General features: G+C 39.5%; 1 protein-coding gene and 1 long non-coding RNA gene across 4 annotated transcripts in view; one reads left to right on the top strand and one right to left on the bottom strand.

Annotated features, from left to right (window-relative positions):
• LOC139963469 (uncharacterized) overlaps positions 1-9806 on the top strand; it is a 34904-nt gene extending 25098 nt beyond the window's left edge. For all 3 annotated transcript variants that reach the window (XM_071964263.1, XM_071964262.1, XM_071964261.1), the window contains 6 exons: positions 137-188; positions 2292-2407; positions 2927-3001; positions 3495-5541; positions 5977-7692; positions 8186-9806. In XM_071964263.1, the coding sequence (XP_071820364.1) occupies positions 137-188; positions 2292-2407; positions 2927-3001; positions 3495-5541; positions 5977-7692; positions 8186-8244 (4065 nt within the window). In that variant the 3' untranslated portion in view covers positions 8245-9806. The remainder of the gene's footprint in view (positions 1-136; positions 189-2291; positions 2408-2926; positions 3002-3494; positions 5542-5976; positions 7693-8185) is intronic.
• Positions 1-14756, bottom strand: part of LOC139963472 (uncharacterized) — a 42375-nt gene extending 27619 nt beyond the window's left edge. Inside the window, exon 1 of the long non-coding RNA XR_011791589.1 lies at positions 14355-14756. This is a non-coding gene — a long non-coding RNA (uncharacterized lncRNA). The remainder of the gene's footprint in view (positions 1-14354) is intronic.
• Positions 14757-20774: the final 6018 nt, after the last annotated feature.

The raw sequence follows: 20774 nt of genomic DNA, 5'->3' as shown, positions 1-20774 counted from the left end.
ACGGGAGGGGGAATTTTGCATGAAACGTTTCTTCGCTCCGATTATATATTCGTCCATGTTCTGGAATCAGTAATATAGATACACAGTTTAATTCTTACTTCCCTTAGTTTTGTTCTTCGTATTTTCAATTTGACAGGAGTATCAAGAAGAAGTCAGAAGATATATTGGTCCAGAAACGGTTCCCTCACGTAAGTGGTTCAATTACTCATGAGAAAGATACTGCAACGGCGAGAAACAAGAAATGAGTTGTTAAATTACACTATAAAGAGCGACAAAATAAAAAGCATACCAAACTGAATCTAATAAACAGATATGAACCATATACAACGTATCTGGATAAATAATACAATATGGTGTGAGCTTGAGGTAATGAAGTGGAGGGGGGGGGGGGGGTTGGGGGGAGTTGAACTGGTCTATAATAGGTTCCATGTAGGCTATACCTGCGGAATTAAGGAATTAAGTCGAATGCATATTTATTTTCCTGATCTTTCTCGTTCGATCTCTTTCTTAATTTAAGTTAAAGAGTGAATGGTCCGTGCTATGTATTGTCCAAACTATCCTAAAAAAATGACCGTCCAAATGGTCAATGATGGTCAAATGTTGACTCTTGTTTTACTGCCTCTTACTTTAACAGTACCTTACGTCACATGGGCACATATAGTCATATTAATGAACATTTCAGATAGATTTATTTGGATCTGTAACATTTCTGAAACATGGGTTTGCGGATACTTTTGACATTTATTTTTTGAAGCAAATATATAGAGCGAAGGGGGTGGGTGGGTGGGTGGGGTGAGAGTAAAGAGGATACAATCATACTATAGGGGGTGGGTGCTAGCCTACTGCCTTTCACATCACCATCTGTTAAAGAATAACATGTAGTTCCAACTATTTGCAAGTACTGATCAACACAAGTGTGAACTTACTCGTTTTGGTGACCAGATTTTCCCAGATGGACATCCAGGGATTTTATCATATTTTTTTTTTCATGATTTTATCATGTACTGGGAACTATCTCCGGAGCTATCGCCGACTTTGTCAAACAAAATCAACCAAACAAAAAATGTAATGAATAATTTAAATGTTAGCTATATTTCTGCCTCCCGTGAGTAGGAACAGCTTGAACGTCACTTGTGATTGCATGCAACTACCAACATCTGTGGATGATTCACACCCATGTAAAGTCAATCCAGAACATGACATAATTTCACAGCCGACAGTAACTTACAACCAAATTGTCTTTTTCCTGCAAGGTTTCAGTTCTTCGACCATAGATTATCATTCAAATTTCTATATAATGTCGAAAATATATGTTGTATATATAATGACACGTTTAGGCGGACATAAAATGTGTACATGAACTTGATTGACTTTATACTTAGGCTACCCATAACTCCTTCCATACATCACACTACATCACCACCCCCCCCCCCCAGTACCCTCAACATTCCCTCTCCGTATAGGACACAGATCTTTATTCTTTCCCATGCTCGTTTCTTTATATAATTATATTCCACTACTCAGCAAATTTCTCGATTTTTATTCCTCAAACTTTCCCTATGATCGAAAAGATCAAATAAACCTGTATAGATAAACTTTAGACAATTTAATTTGAAATAACGACTTCAGTCCCAACTCGGAACAACTTTGACGAATTGCTGCATCTCATCGAAACGTCACTATTGACACGTTCCCTCTTACGCTTCCATACAAAAGTTAAACTGTGAAAAGTCCTCATCAAACGAGAGAGGATAGGTGATAGGAAGTATGAGGAAAGATGACGGAAGGGTTCCGGTATCCCTATTACCGATTTGGGGGGGGGGGGGGGCTGTAACGACTTATCCGAAAAATATAACCAACATTTTTCGCGTTCAACATCATAATGTGCATATCATATAGGCATGCTTCGGTTATTACATCGCATGCCAATTACATACAATCATTTGCCGTGTTATTACCCTTTCATATTCGTTATAATTATTGGGGAAGTTACTATAATAATGATAATAATCATATAAGTTTAACCATTGAAAAGCACATTGCAATTCATTTTTCTTTCAGTAGGTGCCCGGAAAATTCTCAACATATTGCCCGAATTTTCACAAAAATATTTGGTTGGGGGCTGCATCCCCCAGCCCCCCCCCCCCCCCCCGCCTCCCACGCCTATACCTGTAGGGACAACATCAGTTAATGTTACACAGAGAAAGTATAATTTACCTATTTTTATCACCACTCTATGATTTTAATTTTGCTTTCTTTCTCTGCTTTTTTGGTTCATGTCCACATCGTAGGTGGTACCAGGGCCCTTGACCAGCAGAGTCTTGATGATTCACCCGACCTTGTAAACCACCAGGATAAAAGAGAGGAAAGAATAGAGAGACAGAGACAAAGACAACTCCGGAAACAGGTACATTATAAACACAATCAACCACCGTTTCTGTGCACTTTTAGTTTTTTCCCTCCATATTGACCAATACCCGGAGGAATATTTCATTTACAAGAGAGCGTCGTCCTTGAAGTCAACAATGAGTATAGATAATCTTATATACTTCAAAGTTATAAAAGAAATGACGTTTATGTCGTGAATCCTGACAATGACGGGGTACATCATCTCCCTTGACCTCCGTAATCCCCGGCAATGGTTACAATCGCCGAGCCCAAAATGGAAACACATAACCCGCAGGTTGGCGCTGCCGTGCGTGGGCGCTAATCCAGAATTGTTAATTTACGAAAATAACCAAGGATAAGAAAAAACGTTCAAGGTTAAACCCTTTACCTTTCATAAGCCTTTTGGAGAATGTCGGAATTGCTTGAGTATCTGCGACAATATCATGTTACATTTACTTTATATATTATAGTCTAAGAAAAGTATGTTCACCTTTATATCGTATTTCAATAATCGTTCTTCTTTCGACTCCACATCTAGGGTAAGAGGACCAACATTTCCAACCGGCTTGGACAGTGCAGTAGCAATCCTTGTCTTAACGGCGGCACGTGTCAGGTAGGAATATTCTTCCAGTTCCCATAAATTAATTCGTTTGGGAGACGTATCCTTAGTACCTCGAAAACAAGCGTAAGACCATGGGAAAGTCCCGTTCCGCCAGCCCTTATTAGCTGACAGTTTTCAACTTTGTCGGTACATTGATGTCTTTTAACTTTCGTTGCAGTTTTGAAAGATCAGTGTCCCATTCCTCGTGAATATATACAAACGCCACAGCCTACCTATCAAAATGTACTGTCGTCCCAAATGTTTAAGCGCGGGACATTTCGTTTTATTGCTACACAAAAGACTCGATGGAAGGTTAAGGCTCACAGCGAAAATCAAATAATTATTCTGCTTTCATTTAAATACATGTGTGTGCGCGCACACGCGGATATGTAGCATTTAAGCACCTTACCAAGCGTCGTATAGCCGTAGGCTTGTTCAAAATCTTTATTTTATTTTATTTATTTATTTATCTATTCTTTTCTCTCTTCTTCTTCCTGCTTCACAGAATTACCCATTTGGATATTCCTGTCTCTGCCCGTACGGAATCAGTGGTCCACATTGTGAAGTCATCCCTGTACCACCCGACCCTTGCAATCCAAGTCCATGCGTCGACGGTGCGACGTGCACACGGACCGGCGTTGATTCGTTCAGCTGTAAGTGTCCTCCAAACTACGTCGTCGGAGCAACTTGCGAAAGAGTCACATTAAATATCAACGGCGCACGGACATCCTTCTGTGACAGCAATCCATGTTTGAATGGTGCAATCTGTATCGACGGAACGAAAGGATTTACGTGTATCTGTCCTCTCGGATTCCGTGGCACTCGCTGCCAGATAAATGTCGACGACTGCCGTCGGTCTCCTGAGGGTATACCGAAATGTCTTCACGGTGGATCTTGCATGGATCTCATCGCTGATCATGCTTGTATCTGTCTAGCTGGTTTTTATGGCAAGTCTTGCGAGTTTGAGGTGAATGAGTGTGCCAGCTTCCCGTGCCTCAATGGTGAATGTCAAGATCTTACAGGTGGATATCAGTGTGTTTGCAACGTTGGCTTTAAAGGTGCTAACTGCGAGGAACTTGATGTGAACCCTTGTAATCCCAATCCGTGTTACCACGATTCTCGATGTATCGATATAGGCCACGGTAACTTTACCTGTAACTGTAAGAGGGGATTTGAGGGTGAGTTCTGTGGAATAAACATCAACGAGTGTGAAGGTAAAGGTGGTGTCGAAAAATGCAAAAATGGAGCGACGTGTCTGGATTTGATAGGTGAATTCGAATGCATCTGCAGCGAAGGGTTTGGAGGTAAACGCTGCCATCGGAAATTGGATGCTTGTCTCAGTTCACCTTGTGTCTATGGTATTTGTCACGAGGATAGCCATACTGAAGGATACGTGTGCCGTTGTCATCCGGGTTTCACTGGAATCAACTGTGAAGAAGTCTTAAATTATTGTGAAGAAAATTCATGCCTCAACAACGCAACCTGTCTCAATTACCACGGTGGCTATCACTGCGTCTGTCCGGACCACTTTACCGGCTCTCACTGTGAAGTTGATCTTGATTTCTGTAAGCATGGCCCTTGTCTGAACGGTGGTCACTGCGAAAATAAAAGAGGCCACTTTACGTGTCACTGTCTGCCTGGTTTCGGAGGATCGGACTGCCATCGGAACGTTGATGAATGCGCTTCCTCACCGTGTCAAAACGGTGGGCGGTGTAGAGACGAGATTGGGAAATATACATGTGACTGCCAAGTAGGTTTCACTGGACCCAATTGCCAAGAACATGTCAACGAATGCGCTAAGCAACCGTGTCTGAATCATGGCAGATGTGTAGATGGATCCGGGACCTTTTACTGCGAGTGCCCTCATGGGTATCACGGTATTATATGCGAACACGAAATCAACGAATGCTGGTCTAATCCATGTGAGAATGACGGCATCTGTATTGATCGAGTGAGTGAGTTTGAATGTATCTGTCGAGAAGGATTCCATGGCGAAACATGTCAATTTGAGAGCGATGAATGTTCTTCTCATCCATGTCAACATGGGGGTATATGTGAGGATCTGAAAGGCGCTTACGAGTGTCAGTGTGCTGCTGGTTACTATGGACGACACTGTGAAATCAATATCAACGAGTGTTCCAGTATGCCTTGTAGGAACAACGCAACTTGCGTTGATGGCGCAGGCGTGTTCGAATGCTATTGTCCATCTGGATTTGAAGGCGTTCAATGCGAAGTTAATTCAGACGACTGTTACAATGTGACATGCGAAAACGGTGGGTCTTGCTTCGATGAAGTCAACGGGTACAAGTGCCAATGCGCACCAGGATATTTTGGCGCCAATTGTGAGAACGAAAGAGACGAATGTTCGGTGAAACCCTGTAGAAACGGTGGACAGTGTACAGACATGGTTGGTAATTTTTCGTGCTCTTGCAGAGCAGGGTTCCGTGGCAGATATTGTGAACAAAACGTCAATGAATGTGCCAGTAGTCCGTGCGGAATCAATGGAATCTGCTTGGATCGATTGGGCGGTTTTACATGCATGTGCTATTCTGGTGAGTACATCTAAATGAAATGTTGATTTCAAATATGAAATACAAATATAAATTTTTTCTCGTAGTTTCCAGCAGTCCTCAAATTCAGTTGATTATAGTGATAACCTGTAAAATGTATTTTTAAGAGGCGCTTCACTATTTCCGACTTCACATGCGCAAAGTGCAATCGCATATACCTTCATTGGTCGGAGACAGTAACTCTCTCCTTATTCATGAAATAATTTGAAGTCTCTTTTTCCTTGACGATATTCAACCAGATATGAAGGCTGCTACATAACTCACCGAAGACGTGAAAGTAGCTCAAACCTGTGTTTGTGTCACTTGGACGTGAATTACGAACACGCTTATTATGATAACATAAACCATGGAAGCTATGTTGGTTATACACCTGCATAAAAGAGTATCATACAACCCTTTTCCTTTTCATTGCGATAGGTTTCACGGGAGATCTCTGTGAAATGGAGGCTGACGAGTGCTCCAGTGATCCATGCCTACTCGGAGGAACATGTACAGATCTTTTCGACTCATTTACTTGTAGCTGTCCTCCCACGAGAACTGGTCGATTTTGTGAAGTATTTCTGGATCCTTGTGCTTTAAATCCATGTCGACACGGTGGAAGGTGTGGGTTGTTAAACGAGACCTCCTTCTCGTGCAACTGCTCGAAGGGATATAGCGGAGAACGATGTCAGATTCAAATCAATGAATGTGAGAGTGAGCCATGTAGAAATGGCGGGAAATGTGTCGACGGGATAGGGGAATACGCATGCGTATGTCCACATGGATTTGAAGGAGAAGCTTGTGCTGTGAATATTAATGAATGCAACATCGATCCGTGCATCCATCCGGATGCGATTTGTCACGATCTGATCAATGATTATTCTTGTGCATGTCCAGACGGCTTTACGGGGAAGAATTGCTCACAAGAAATAGACGAGTGTTTGTCGTCTCCCTGTTTTGGTAATGCGACATGCGTAGACTCTATTGCTGGATACAAGTGTTTATGTAACCCTGGTATGACGGGGGACCTCTGTGATGCGAGGGTGGATAATTGTCTCAGCTCACCGTGTGGTAACGGAGGTACGTGCATTGCTCTGATGGATTCGTATACGTGCCGATGTCAGCAAGGATTTACTGGTACCCATTGTGATATTAACATAGACGAATGTCACCAGTCACCGTGCCTTAACTCTGCAACCTGTGAGGATGGCGTAGCCGCTTATACCTGTCACTGTGCTAAAGGTTTCACAGGGTTACATTGTCAATTCGATATCGATGAGTGTTTATCCGATCCGTGCAGAAATGGCGCCGCTTGTATTGATGCGGTCGCAGGGTATGAATGTCAGTGTACGGAGGGATATGAAGGCTCCCTATGTGATATTGAAATAGATGAATGTTATCAAAGCCTGTGCGCGAATGGCAGTACATGTGTCGATCAACTGAACGGTTACCGTTGCGTTTGTCCACCACTAAGAACTGGAACATACTGTCATGAATGGATCGATGCATGCTTGAATTCTCCGTGCCACAACGGTGCAACCTGTCAGTCTCACCGAGGACAATTTACATGTATATGCGCAAACGGATTCACAGGTCAAACGTGCGCAGAAAACATAGATGACTGTGAATCTCACCCGTGTTTCTATGGTGACTGTGTTGATCAAGTGGGAGGTTTCAAATGTGTTTGTGGACCTGGATTCACGGGGAAGCGATGCGAGTTGAACATAGATGATTGCAGTGATTCCCCGTGCCAGAACGGTGGCACTTGCGTGGATCAAGTGAGTGGGTACGTTTGCATTTGTAACCCAGGTTACGCTGGACCAGGATGTAGCCTGAATAAGCACCCCTGCGTATCAGATCCCTGTTTAAATGACGGCACCTGTGTCAGCCACGAAGGAGGGCAATATCATTGTTATTGTAGCCAGGGATGGTCTGGACCAAATTGCGAAATAGAAGTTAACTACTGTGCTTCACTTCCCTGCTTGAACTGCGGTCGATGTATCAATGAACTTGAAGGCTTCAGATGCGAATGTGGACCAGGATATACAGGAGAAACATGTGACGCCATCTTAGATCTCTGTGTCAATCAACCTTGTTTAAATAATGGAACGTGTCTACGAGAATTCAATGGATTCATGTGTTTATGCGCTGAAGGTAAGGATTCTGTGTGCATAATCTGTATCCTATAGTCGGACCGTTTGGCTACATGTCAGTTATGTTAAGACCAAATGGTCCAATATCCTTGCAGACGGCAGCAATCGCCTTTTCTCAAATATTAAAATATATTCGTGTGAGGAATATTTTATATCTGTTCACAACGGAATTTTCTCTTCCACGCCTCCCCTCCCTCCCATTCTGAGCCACATCCCTTTCCCAGCTACTTTCCGAAGTAAAGGTGGAGCGGTGTACTTATAATATCTCGTCACATCCCTTTAAATATTGCCATTACTGCCGCCAGTTTATAACATGCTAAGAATTAGTAACGGTGTAAATACTTATATTGAGAGAGGGACCGTATACGGACTAGTGTTAACATTCGTGACCATTACTTACCTTTCTAGCCTATGCCATTGTACTATACTAATGTCCTTCAACTATACTTTGCAATATTCAATATAGTTCTTGTTTTTTTTTTCTTAATTTACAGGTTGGGAAGGGTTACACTGCGAGACGTCCATACCTCCACGACTAGAGAGTCTCACGTAGCTGGAAAGATGAAATGATAGGGCTACGTAATGGACGCCTATGATCAAAATGACGCAATACGTTAAACGAGGGCGCTATACAAGAAATGCTGCAAAAGTCGCGACAGTCCAACTATCAGTCGAGCGGTTATTACGGATAACACTTCGGTTTCAGGGAAATGAAGGCCCATATCCTGAGTATGACGGCAACGACAGAAATGTGACATGACACCCGGCCATGTATTGCCAATATTACAATTTAAAGTCTCCTTAAGAGCTACTTTTAAGCATTTTTCACCGCGATTTGTGCTGAGGCGTGTAAACTCGAAAAATATAGTGGATACCACTAAGTGGGTTTGTGAAGCTAACAAACGGGCAAAATGCTTACATTTTGTTAAGCCTGACGCAAATGCATGTAAGAACAAGCGTAGTGCATAAACGTATCTCACTTCCATCAGAATATTTTTTGGTTTATAAAGTTATTTATTGTCGAGAAAGAGAGAGGTTAATCGTAAACACGGGTAAGTCATTCCAGTTCCAGTGGTGACGAAATACCACAATGTTTAGTATTTACTATTTTCGCATGCATCGGTTACTATATACTGTGAAATCAGTTTGATCGTTTTTTATACATATTAACATTTTATACGAAAACACCAAAACGTATGAAAGAATCGGCAGGAAAGGTGACGTTTAATCAGAATTATTTGTTTCAAGCGATGAAACGACTGGCTGAGTATTCATATGATTCCACTGCTTGGTAAATGGAGTCAGGCATTGGTATAAAAGGTTTGGTTGAAAGTGGTTGGGACTGGGAAACTGTGAATCTGTACTGTTTCGATTATTACACTCAAGTTAGTTTGTATAGTAGGCCTGTTTAGAATGTCTCTTACTTATAAAGGTACATTTTAGAAAGGAGAATAAAGGGGGGGGGGGTGAGACCAGAATCGAGGGCGCTATATAGGTATTGCATTATAGAACGACTAAGTTGGAGAAATACGCATGATTGCAAATTGATTGTACGAATGATGAGATGACTATACAAATATAGCGAGTTTCCCCAGTCTTGCTTGGGGGGGGGGGGTGGTGGAAGGTTCAATGGGTAAATGCAAATACAGAAAGAAAACATTGGTTACCTAGGAATAAAACGGGACCATGGTAGGCTACAGTATATATCACTGGGAGTCGTGTTCCTACCCACTGATTCGCCGGTTGTTTAAGGTTAATACCGCTATCGTGCACTAATGGATACGAATTACTGTTCTCGAGTGTGAGAAATATTTTCATTTTTGTAGGCTCTTCACCTTCATACTTATTGAAATAACATCCCTAGTACATAAAAAATAGCATAAGATTTCAGACTGCATAAACGTAAATGTTATTTCAAAATTGGAATGTTCTCAGAATGGAAGTTACAGAAAGGTGAAAAAAATATGAAAATTGCGGGATAACTTAATGTAACGGACACTTGAGTGTTACTAACTTTATTGCGATGAGCTTTTATTATTTTATACGTATATATACTTAAGTAAAGAAATGACTATATTGCTGCTTATCTGTAAATATATTTTGATGACATGTTTACTTGTTAACATCTCCAGCTTATCTTTATGCTCGTTCGTTTGCTTGTTTGAAATGGTATCATGTTTTAGTTTATCATTTCTCATTGCAAAATCAATCTACTGGTGATCCACGCTATGCTTAAGTAGGTAAAATGTATTACTTTGGCAATTGCTTTCTCAGAATATTCATTAGAATATTCATTAGTGGAGTGCTAGCTCAGTGGTTAACGCCGGTTAGGTCCCGAGTTCGAGTCACTCCCAAATTAATGTATGTCGTCCAGTTACAGAGTTGTTGACAATTGACAATTCATAATCATGGACGTTAAATATCATACTAAGAGACTGACTTCGGTCAGCTTGCGGCTTTGATAAGCCAATGATGGCTTCTTCGCGAGTTCCTGCTTGCAGGAGGATCTAAAATACATACATACACACATACAGAACAGAAATTATGGTTTGAGTCAGCAATTCATTCTAACATTACATCACCGTGATCCAAATAAACATCCAAGCATCTGTAAAACGTTCTAAGCGAATGATTATGAAAGTATAGCTGATAATTAGCATCATGAACATCAAAAATAAAATAAAGCAACTCCGTCCCGAATCTTGTATGTAAATTAGGCTACGGTCTAGATTCATCTGCTATGAAAGTTAAGGTCAGAGGCCTTGAATATTCTTTTGTTTACGAACACATGCAAAATAGTGTTTGTTGATGTGTATTTGCTTTGACGAGAGGAGCAATATCTTGCAACAAAAAGATCAACTGAAACCATATTTATCATAATTTACTTAAACAAAATGACACAAAAACTATATGGACGAATGTGATAGATTTCTCGTCTGAAACTGTTTCCCACGTTTAGATACGATGTAGCTATGTGGAAGAATCTAAATAGCGCCATCTATTTCCAGTTCCCATCTAACATCGAACAATACATACCAGTCTATTTGAAGATATGTTTTAGGTGAGGATAAAAACACAAAGGGGGTTAACATAGCTGCGAAAGTAATCAATTTCTATGGGTACAACTGTGTCTGACATGGATCCCAATTGATTCAATTGAATTGAAGGAACGGACATGATGTTCTTGTTTGGTGCTGTAATCATCCTGCAATTATCCCGTCCCCCCCCCCCTTTTGAAAAAGGAAAACTAGATCATCCCAAATCTGTATCTCTGCAATCATTCATACTTCAAGACCACCATAGTCCTCTCAAACAGGGAAGCCAGATATTTCAGTGGTGTGAGGGATCTGTCGGTCATACATTTCGCCACTCAACTCCCCTCCCTTTCCCTCACACGAAACAACATCATAAATAATAAAAATGATAATTGGTACTTGATAAGCTCATTCCTCGAGTATTTCAATGAAAATTAAATTACTGCAAAGTGTTCAGTTTACTTCCATGCATCTTAAGAGACCAATGCCAACCTTTGACATTGGTGCAACAGGCTACCCCCATCCTACCCCCACCCACATGCCCGTGCATGGTATAACCATCAGATAGATAATAAATGCATTGAGTTTAATGTCTTGATGCAGGGTATTTTGCCCAGTTGAACGATATTCGTTGTTACTCTGTCAAATGATAAACAGTCTGTACCGCCTCCTCTTCAGGTATATTTTGATATCAACTATCATGGAATCTCCAAAAAAAAAAGCTACGGGAAAGGTCAGGAGTTGCACTTTCCCTTCTCAAGACAGTGAAGCAGATCCCTACCGAAGCGTTATCGAATATACAGACAGTCGTCTGTGAGACAAATTACGCGCTAAATAAATTTTAGCACACTCGAAAGAATCCATACTTCACAAGTTAAGTTAGCCAATCAATTACACAGCCAATACTAGTAATATTAATTACATCTGTGCATGCCCCAGTAATTACGTGTGAGCTATTTATAGCATCTCCGTGACGACAGTCGGCCGAACGGAATCTGTCAGAGGACCGAGCGGGGAGCGTCACTCGCTCATCTGATGCATAAAAACCCATAAAACCATACCCAAAAAAAATACAAAAAAAATAAGAAAAGAGAGGGAGATAGAGAGAATGATTTTATAAACGGAGTAGACAGGTTAGATGTGATTTTAACATACCTGCATCAGATCTGTCTGTTAATCAGTGGAGTCGTATATATGGACAATCACGTCTCCTGGAGAAAGGCAGTGACTATTATGGTGGAGACGCAGGGCATTATCAATTTGTCGGGTTTAATTCTTTACGGTTGTGTTAACTTTTTGTCTTAGGAAATTCCAATTCAGCTGTGGTAGACTTGTCATCATATATATCAGATTATTTGCACCCATCACTAATACTAACAAATAAAGAGAAATTGCTTGGCAAAAAGTCAGGATTAAAAAGTTGTACAAGAAAAAGTTGCCGAAATGTAATATATTTCATGAAATCTTGCCACAACATAAAAATACAATACGAAAAAACCCTGTTAAATCGAAACAAACACAAGATATCAAAAATTCCAAAAAAGGGTGTTGTTTAATAATTACTGGCCTCTTAAAGAAATTGTCAATCCAAGTTCCATATCCAAATTAGAGAAGGTACTGACCTTAATCTAAGTTTAAAAATTTAAGTCAGTTTATTTGAAACATAACCGATTTTATTCGAAGTTCCATTCTGAATCATCATAAACTGATATTTTTTTTTTTATGCATAATTGGTGGCAAGAAATGTCCATGCAATTTCTGGCTGTGGTTTTCATTACAAGCTCGAGATAAAAAGGATGTAAGTTGGTTAATACATAGTTAAGTCAGTTGTGCTTATATATTTTTATTATTTATAACTTATAGTATTGTTGAAAATTCATGCCTGGCTCAATATGGCTGAATCCCATTAGTCTTAGATCTCATCATTTGGTATTTAATTTATGCATTTTGGTGAGCAATTTAAGCAAACTTAAAGCACTGTATAGGCCTAAATATTCAAATTAGCATTACAAAATAATCAAACTATTAAAGACAGCCGCACAACACTTTTCTTAACTAAGTGAACTTAGTGAAGGTTAGTGATTGAGCAATATGATTCAATTTGAGTTCATCGCCCTGACATTTTTTATTATAGGTTAGTACTTTAATAGCACTTCTTGCATGTCATTAACAAATTGATAAAAAACAATTAACTTTTTTCCACTTTCCACTTCACAAGGAAATAGACTAGACAAGCTAATGATCTGCTATGGCATTTCAGAGTGGATTAACATTTTAATATCTTATTATATATTTTAATATCAGCACCAACTCAAAGATTGTGAACATAAAAAAACTGAAAGAAAAATACTATTTTGATGGTTTCCTTGTGTGTAAACTTATCCTTGTACACAAATTACTAACTTTGATCGATAATTATTGGTACTAGTCTCTCCTTTTCTAAAATTAAATTTAAATATGGTGAAAATTAAATCATAATATATATCTGGAATAAGCATCCCTCATTTGTTATTTTCCTCCAAGATGAAAATGTGTACTCTAAACAGATGGTAGGGCAGGGTTCATCATTCTTTCAAATACCAGTTCATACTGTAAACACACACCTGTTTACATTACACAACAGCACCATATGTCTTATGCACAATAGTGAAAATTAATTAAACTCTGTCATATAGTGTTGACATAGTAAGAACCTGATAACAAAACGTCTGAAATATGTTTTGAATAAAATGTAACTCTTTGCGTATTAATTACCAAAGCAACTCATAGCATGAGCATACGCTGTTCTGACACAAAAAGAAATGATTAAGGGACTTGTCTTCCTTAATTTAAAAGCCAATATAAGTATGTTAGGCCAATAAAGACTCTTGAACATAGGAATCTCCCATGAATTCATTTCTAATAATCATACACTGCAAGAAATATATTAGAAACACCTCTCTCCCAGAGGAGGGAAAAGGAAAATTTATTCGCTATGTTTAACTCCAAATGTTGTACCGTGAAGCCCTCCCTAGGCTAGGTCTGCATATTATTTACAAACCACTTTCAATTTTTTAAAAGCCTCACAATAAACACTCTGTAGCAAAATGACAAATAGCCTAGCCTCTGCAGGCTAAGTTCAATAAAGGTAACATGCAGTTAATGCCTAGACTAGGTCTTAATTTAGGTCAGGGATGAGGCCTAGGATAGGCTATTTCGAATCATGACATGGCTTTCAGTTTCATGCTTAGCTATCTTCACACCAGTCCCAGGCTGATAAATATATCACCAGGCTATGCATTTGCCAAAAAAAAAACCAAGAAAAAGGAGTATGTTATATTTAGTTTCCGTGTAGGCCTATGATTGAATGTGTTTTTATCAGTTCTAATACTTGGCCTAATAATATATAGGCATAGGTTATACTACTAGGCCTAGGTCTCTTAGCAAAATAGGCAGGCCTAGCTTAGGCTAGGGTTAGGCTAGGATTCCCTATCATTCAATATAGTCTGGCCTAGTAACTGTAATAATGTGCTCGGTTAAACTTATACTACAGTATATGGGCTATGGCTATGTGGAAACAGTTTCAGTCAGTTGATCTCCCGGACACTTGCAAGATAGGAAAGTTTTGGAGACTTATAAATGCACTCACCCATATATTAATGCTCCGTTATTCTACTGCTACTCTCGTATCAAATACAGCTAATGGGCATTACCGCAGCACTTCAGTGGCTGGTATCATCACCTAGGCTTTAGCCTAAGTTAGGCTTAACAATAACAGGTGCTCGAGTGACCAAATTATTATGCACAGGGAACTTAGTATAGTAGATATCAGCCCCTTGTGGTACGTACGACCAGTCATTGTACTTGCCGTAAGTTGTTACATGACCGATTTACTTAATTGTCACATGCCACGTGACCAGTATACACTCTGTTAGTGTTAAACCTTCATGCAAGTTCTGTACATTTGAAAACTGAGTTGGTCGCAAAAAAGCCTCGCGCCATCATTTCAAACTCCGAGCAGTCATACCCTTGTAACCATGACGCTAACTGTCAGCTGGCCTGCTGTATATACCAGCAAAGTTTGAATACAATCATCGAAATACATGATTTGTGGTTCAGCAGAATATTAACCAAATAAAAATGGAAAGAGATAATAAGATTAATAATTGCTATGGATGTCACTCTTTGAACACATCGCGTAACTTATTGGAAAATTCAACGCAAAACCCGAGCACTGCATTTAGACTTTTCAGTCGACTTAACGGCTATCGCCACGAATTGCGTAAATAAATATCGCCCTACAATTCGCAAAAGTAATATTGGACACTGTTTATGTGTTGGGTTAAGTGATGCAGTGAGAGTGACTGGGTACTAAATATGTTCTGATCGTGGAGCCAATTGTGAATAGATTTTGCTGAAGAGTTGAACAATAAACCTGGCAATGGCTTTCATAGCTCAAGCTAAATTGTAGTACTATTGTTTCACTACGATAACCGTCCAGTGACGGATCGTTGGAATTCAGATAAAGATGTTCCATATAAATTCCTCCTGATTTATTCATATTAATCAAATCGTCAAAATATTGTGATCTCAAGTCTTAAACGGTGCAAGTATCCAAGATATACCCAGTTCAAATCATTGCATTTTGTTTGCCATTCATGGCTCAATAAGCAGTTTAAAAAGCTAAGCCCATGTAAAATTGTGGCATAAAATTTTTTCCAATGACCATAAGCCATAGCCAGGCCCCCAGCACACCCGGCCCTCAGGCTTCTACCAGACTCCATCTACCAAAACTACGAATAGGCTATATTTTTTACTTCCCCTGCAATAATGTATAGTACCATATGGTGACACACGTAGGCTACCATTTGAATTTGTCTCACCGCACGCCACAGTGTGACACCAGAGCGGCTATAAATAACATCCCAATTTTCAGGACCCTCTGTAAATTGTTACTCCACCTCACCCCTACCCCAACGAATAATTCCTGACTATACGGGCCTTATAATATCTGCCTCGTTTCCCATTTCCCGTTTTTCTTTCAGTATACAATTTCACCACAGCGCCTTGTGCACAATAACTCATCCATGCCGTCCTCTAATACCTTCCACACGCCTTTGGCTGCATTCATAGACCTTATATGCTGTTTAATAACACGTACGATGAATCGTGTTCTATAGGGAAATTATTTTTGATCTTTCTTAGAACTATCTATACATGCCGTTGATCCAAGTTTTCACGGGAGATATCCTTAGCCGACGAGGTTAAAAAGTCACTAGCTCTATAACTCTGTCCAGAATGGAACAGGAAGATCGATGATTTCTAAGAAATTCACAAGATACTATACTGTCACCTTAATCGACCTTGCAGTCCCCTGTTTGCAGGAGTATAGGCTGGTTGTAATGAAATAAACCAATTCTTCTAAAATTGTGATCAATTGGAAATATTCCACGTGATATAGGTGTCACTCACTTCAAATCTCATCTCTTCGGTCATTTATTCTTTTAATTTCCCTGGAGTATATTTATACCTCGAGTCTTTGAAGTTATGTCACGGACATACTCGTTTGCCAATGGTCTGAAAATGTAGATCTTGGATGTCGGTTGAAAAGAAATAGCCAATAAAGGGGCATCTCATATCTTTCTGACAGTCAGTTGGAGACAAGTAGATCCGGCTTTGTGGACTGATGAAAGCAAAAGTACTCGAATTAGCATATTACTGCGCACAATCGAGTTGGTGTACACTGCGTGCGTATGTGGTGGGTATATATTTAAAGACCTGTTTGCATGCCGTAGTGTGAAATAAATAGAAGGAATCTAGGGAGATTTATTAAACGAATAAATAATAGTTCTATACCATGCAAAAGAAAAATGAGTAGGTTAATTGGGCTTTTGTTTTTAAGTTTACGAATACTTTATATGACAAATATCATTTAAGTCTCCTATAGATAGCTGACAAGTTGGCTTTCATGGCACCATCATATCATGACCGTGCAGATTTTTTTTGCTATCAGAGCCTGAAGTGTTCGTCACTTGTAAACAAACCACTTCACTCAGTACTATGTTTTTGTATGCTGCTCCTGGGAGTCCTAAAATTGCATCAATTGACCCAATTTTTGCACCACATGTACTTCAATTCGTGCTCTTCAACATGTAAGCTGCACGCACAAAAATCAGATCCTGATTGATAACATATCAAAAAATATGTTCTCCTATACTGCATTTTGGCACTTTTCCTGCAGGATTGATATAGACTCTAATAGGAGTATGCCAACCCGTCACAACAAGAATTGTGCTAAAAGACATTCTTGTCAGCTATATACAGTTAATGTGTGAATTTGTGCCATAACAAATCAAAACCATGCACACTCATTTTCCACACTCATTTTCACCGGTAAATATTGTTTCCTTGGCAACATCGTCGGAAAGCAAAATGAGGCTGGTACATATTTTTCAGTGTAGCCTACGCCTATATATAGTAACATACTTAATAAGAACCAGTTTTACCTACCTTTGCTTAATTGTACCCGCACGAAAACAATAGTTAATGCGACTAGTTATGTGCTTCCAAGCGATGAAGATTTGTGGGATGTTGTTACATATGCCGAGTATAGGCTTCATTCTCATAGATGAAATGTCAACCAACTACCGTTCTAACTGATAGGCATGATAGGCTTTAGTACTTTACCGCACCTCTTGCATGTAATCAGTACCCCCCCCCCCCAGATAGACTGGGTCATATATTATGATCACCCACGCTCAACTTCAACGAGTGGTTGACAAGAAATTTCCCGGAAACGTCTGACCGTCCCAATCTTGTATAGGATATTGAGTAAAGCGGAATATGGAAATGTTAAAATGTTCACAGAATGACATGAGGAAATTCTGCAAAATTGTTGACTTACTAGGTCACTTGTATTTCATTAAAAAGTATGTAGAAAATTGAGAATAGAGTATACATGTCAAGATTACTCACTTGTTAAGTACACTTCGCATTTCAACGCTGCAATTTATTTAAGAAAAAAAAAAGGGGTTAATCGTGATGTAACTGCTTATTACACTAAATTTCAAAAAGTCACTTTTCGAAAACCAGTGCATGGTTATACAAATTTGGTTTGTAATTGATAGTTGTCACACTTTAATCCCCAATGGCCAAACTATAAAACCCCTCTCTTTCTCTCTGTCCCTCGCTAATACGATATGAGTTATCTTTTCCGCTAGCGTATGCATGTTCATGTCATTAATATATAAAATATGGCCATGACTTGCCTTTACACTATATTTTATATAATCACGTGAGCGAGAATGGCATCTTCAAATTATGCAAAAACCAATGGGAAACAAACACAGGCGGTCATGCAGCAAGCCGTGTAGTTGTTATTCGAGGACGACACACTCTTTTTTAATTTTTTTTTATTAATGGCTATTCCCGAGTCCAAAATGACGTCAATTACGTCATGTTTTGGTCACGTGATCACTTGCAATTTATTTTGAAGAAACACTTCTCGATAACCAATGGTCAAGGTCACTCTTTTAGTTAAGAATGTATAAGTACGGAATTTTAAAATATGTCGGAGAACAGAAAGGAGTAATTATCGTGTGACGACGGAGTTAAGTTTCAGGCCAAGACAGGCAATGAAGATTGTGTGACGGCAACAGAGTATACCCAGCTAAGCAATCTACGTCGCGGAATAACACTTGGAGAGGAGAAGAGAGGGGAGGAGAGGAGAGAGATAAAGGGGGGGGGGGTGGGGAAGACGGCGTGGACCCATTGGAATATTAACAAAGGGGATGATGGTTACTAAAGAGGGATGACAGAAGATGGCGGAAAATACAAAGCGTACATAATAGTATCGTTCATTCATATGAATCGTTGCCATGGCTGTGCGAGCCTGCATTTGTGATTGACCAGCTGACGGTTGAATTGTAAATTGTAATGCATATTTTGATTGAATAAAAAACATGGTTGTTTGCCGAAATTTTTTTCCCGAAGCTCGATTGATTAGGGGCAACGATTACATCAATGTTATACTATGAGGTCGCTTTGATTGCAGAATAGTATGTTCCCCTCAATCAAAACTTGAACAAAATGCAAATTGTGAGTATAATGGCTGGCAAAATGTCACAGAAGGTTAATTAGATGTTGTCGAAGATATGTCATAGCAGAGATGTATAGCCTATACACTTAGTAGTTGTTATTGTCATTACTATGGTTAGATTTGTGATCGACAGAAAAAGTCTGAGGACAAAGTTTCCTGACATACAGTGGCGTAGGAAGGTACCTTTGAGTGGGGGGGGGGGGGCTGAAGACTGATGGCCGGCCTGGGGGAGGGGTCTAAGGGGAATTTTTTTTGCACTTCCAGGTGGCCTCAGATGCAATTTGGTGCAATATAGCACACTTCAACACCCACTCCATTTTGTAAACTTAATTTTGTATTTTCACCTGGCCTTAGATGCAATTTGGTGCTCCAAATGAGATTTTTTTCTCATTTGGAAATGAAAAAGGGGTTTTCTGACTTGCGAAGCGGGGGGGGGGGGGGGGCGGAATGATACTTCCGCCCCTCCACATTTTTCACTGGGGGAGCTGGCGCCCCCAGCCCCCTGGTTCCTACGCCCTTGCTGACATAAGTATGAAGGTTGGACTGCAAAGGAACAAAAAATATCTCCGTGCGACGGCGATCTAAGAATCAAATATTTGTTTCATAAAATCGTTCATCTCGAGTGAATGGACATATATCTTATAAATTTAATGTCAATATGTCAATGTGACCAAAAAAAATTAATCGATTTAGTCTAAAAGTGATCAATTAATTTATTTTATGCAATTTTTAAAATATCTTGCATCTAACGGATGATTGAATTGACATCTACTTTAAAAACTAACTAAATAAATAAATAAACACACCTAAAAAACCAAAAAAAATACATGATAACTGCTTATTTCGTCATTGACCTGCAATATGTCAAATATTAAAGGTATAGCAACAAGAGTAATCTTTTGGGATTTTTTTTTAATATTTGTTTTGCCAGTTTGGTCCAGAAAATACCTTACTAAGAGATGAAAATGTAAAGATGTTCTTCCTTTATATGCATTTATCTATGGATATGTTACCATTGGATGGCACCTAAACGTTTCCATACATAAGTAATTATTACACAGTGTTCGTGATAATTTCTATAGCATAAAATGTACACAATGATCCAACAACCTATAAGGAATGAGACCAAGATGTACAGATGTAATTCATATCATCATCACACGTAGTAGAATATCGCAGGTGTTACCTGTCAACAGTTTCATGACTCAATTAAAGATCCGCACGAGAATGAACGTATACACGATGACGTCACCGTTGATTTACTTGAACAGTGCGTACCTGGGTATGTACAATTCTAGTACCTACCATTAAACCATGTAAGTAGCTTCTTGATTGTTGGAATAATCCATCCAGGGGCACAATCACCGTTCTTTTAATTGCGTGGGAGGAAAAGAGGATTTGGGGGGGGGGGGGTGGTGGGGTAGGAGGAGCTAAGTTAGTATTTTTTCAAGGGCGTGGGTCTAGGGGAAGGGGGTTTCTTCCATTTGAGAAACTGGTAAAATGGCAGGCGCTAAGATGTACAATGGTGTTATAATTTTGCAACTTTTGAAACAATGTAGAAAATTGTATGAGTGTTTTGGTTGAGAAGTATTCTAGTGTGGCCTTTGATAGTGTGAATATCAATCTTCTTCAGGGAAAAAGTACCAATAATCAAGGGGGTGCGGAGGGGACACATTTTGTCAGTATGTTAGCTTTTGTGAATTGTTAGTCAAACAGAGTAGAACTACTTGTTGTGTACAAATTGGGTAAATTGATGTGGGGGAGGGGGGGGGTTGGAGAAGGGAAGTGATCTACGCACCACATATACTCACCCCTATTCTCTTCCCTACGTAGTTGCTAATAACAATCTTAAGTGTGTGGAATTCATCACAATTTAGAAGTATACTGTTTGTGTTCTTTTTTTTTTCAACCAAATTCAACACTATTTGAAAAGTATTCAGAATTGACAACAATTCGACAAAAGCTACGGAA

This window comes from Apostichopus japonicus, chromosome 22, assembly GCF_037975245.1.
Source record: "Apostichopus japonicus isolate 1M-3 chromosome 22, ASM3797524v1, whole genome shotgun sequence".
NCBI lineage: Eukaryota > Metazoa > Echinodermata > Holothuroidea > Aspidochirotida > Stichopodidae > Apostichopus > Apostichopus japonicus.
The sequence above is the reverse complement of the archived record's forward strand: the minus strand, read 5'-3'. Positions and strand labels throughout refer to the sequence as shown.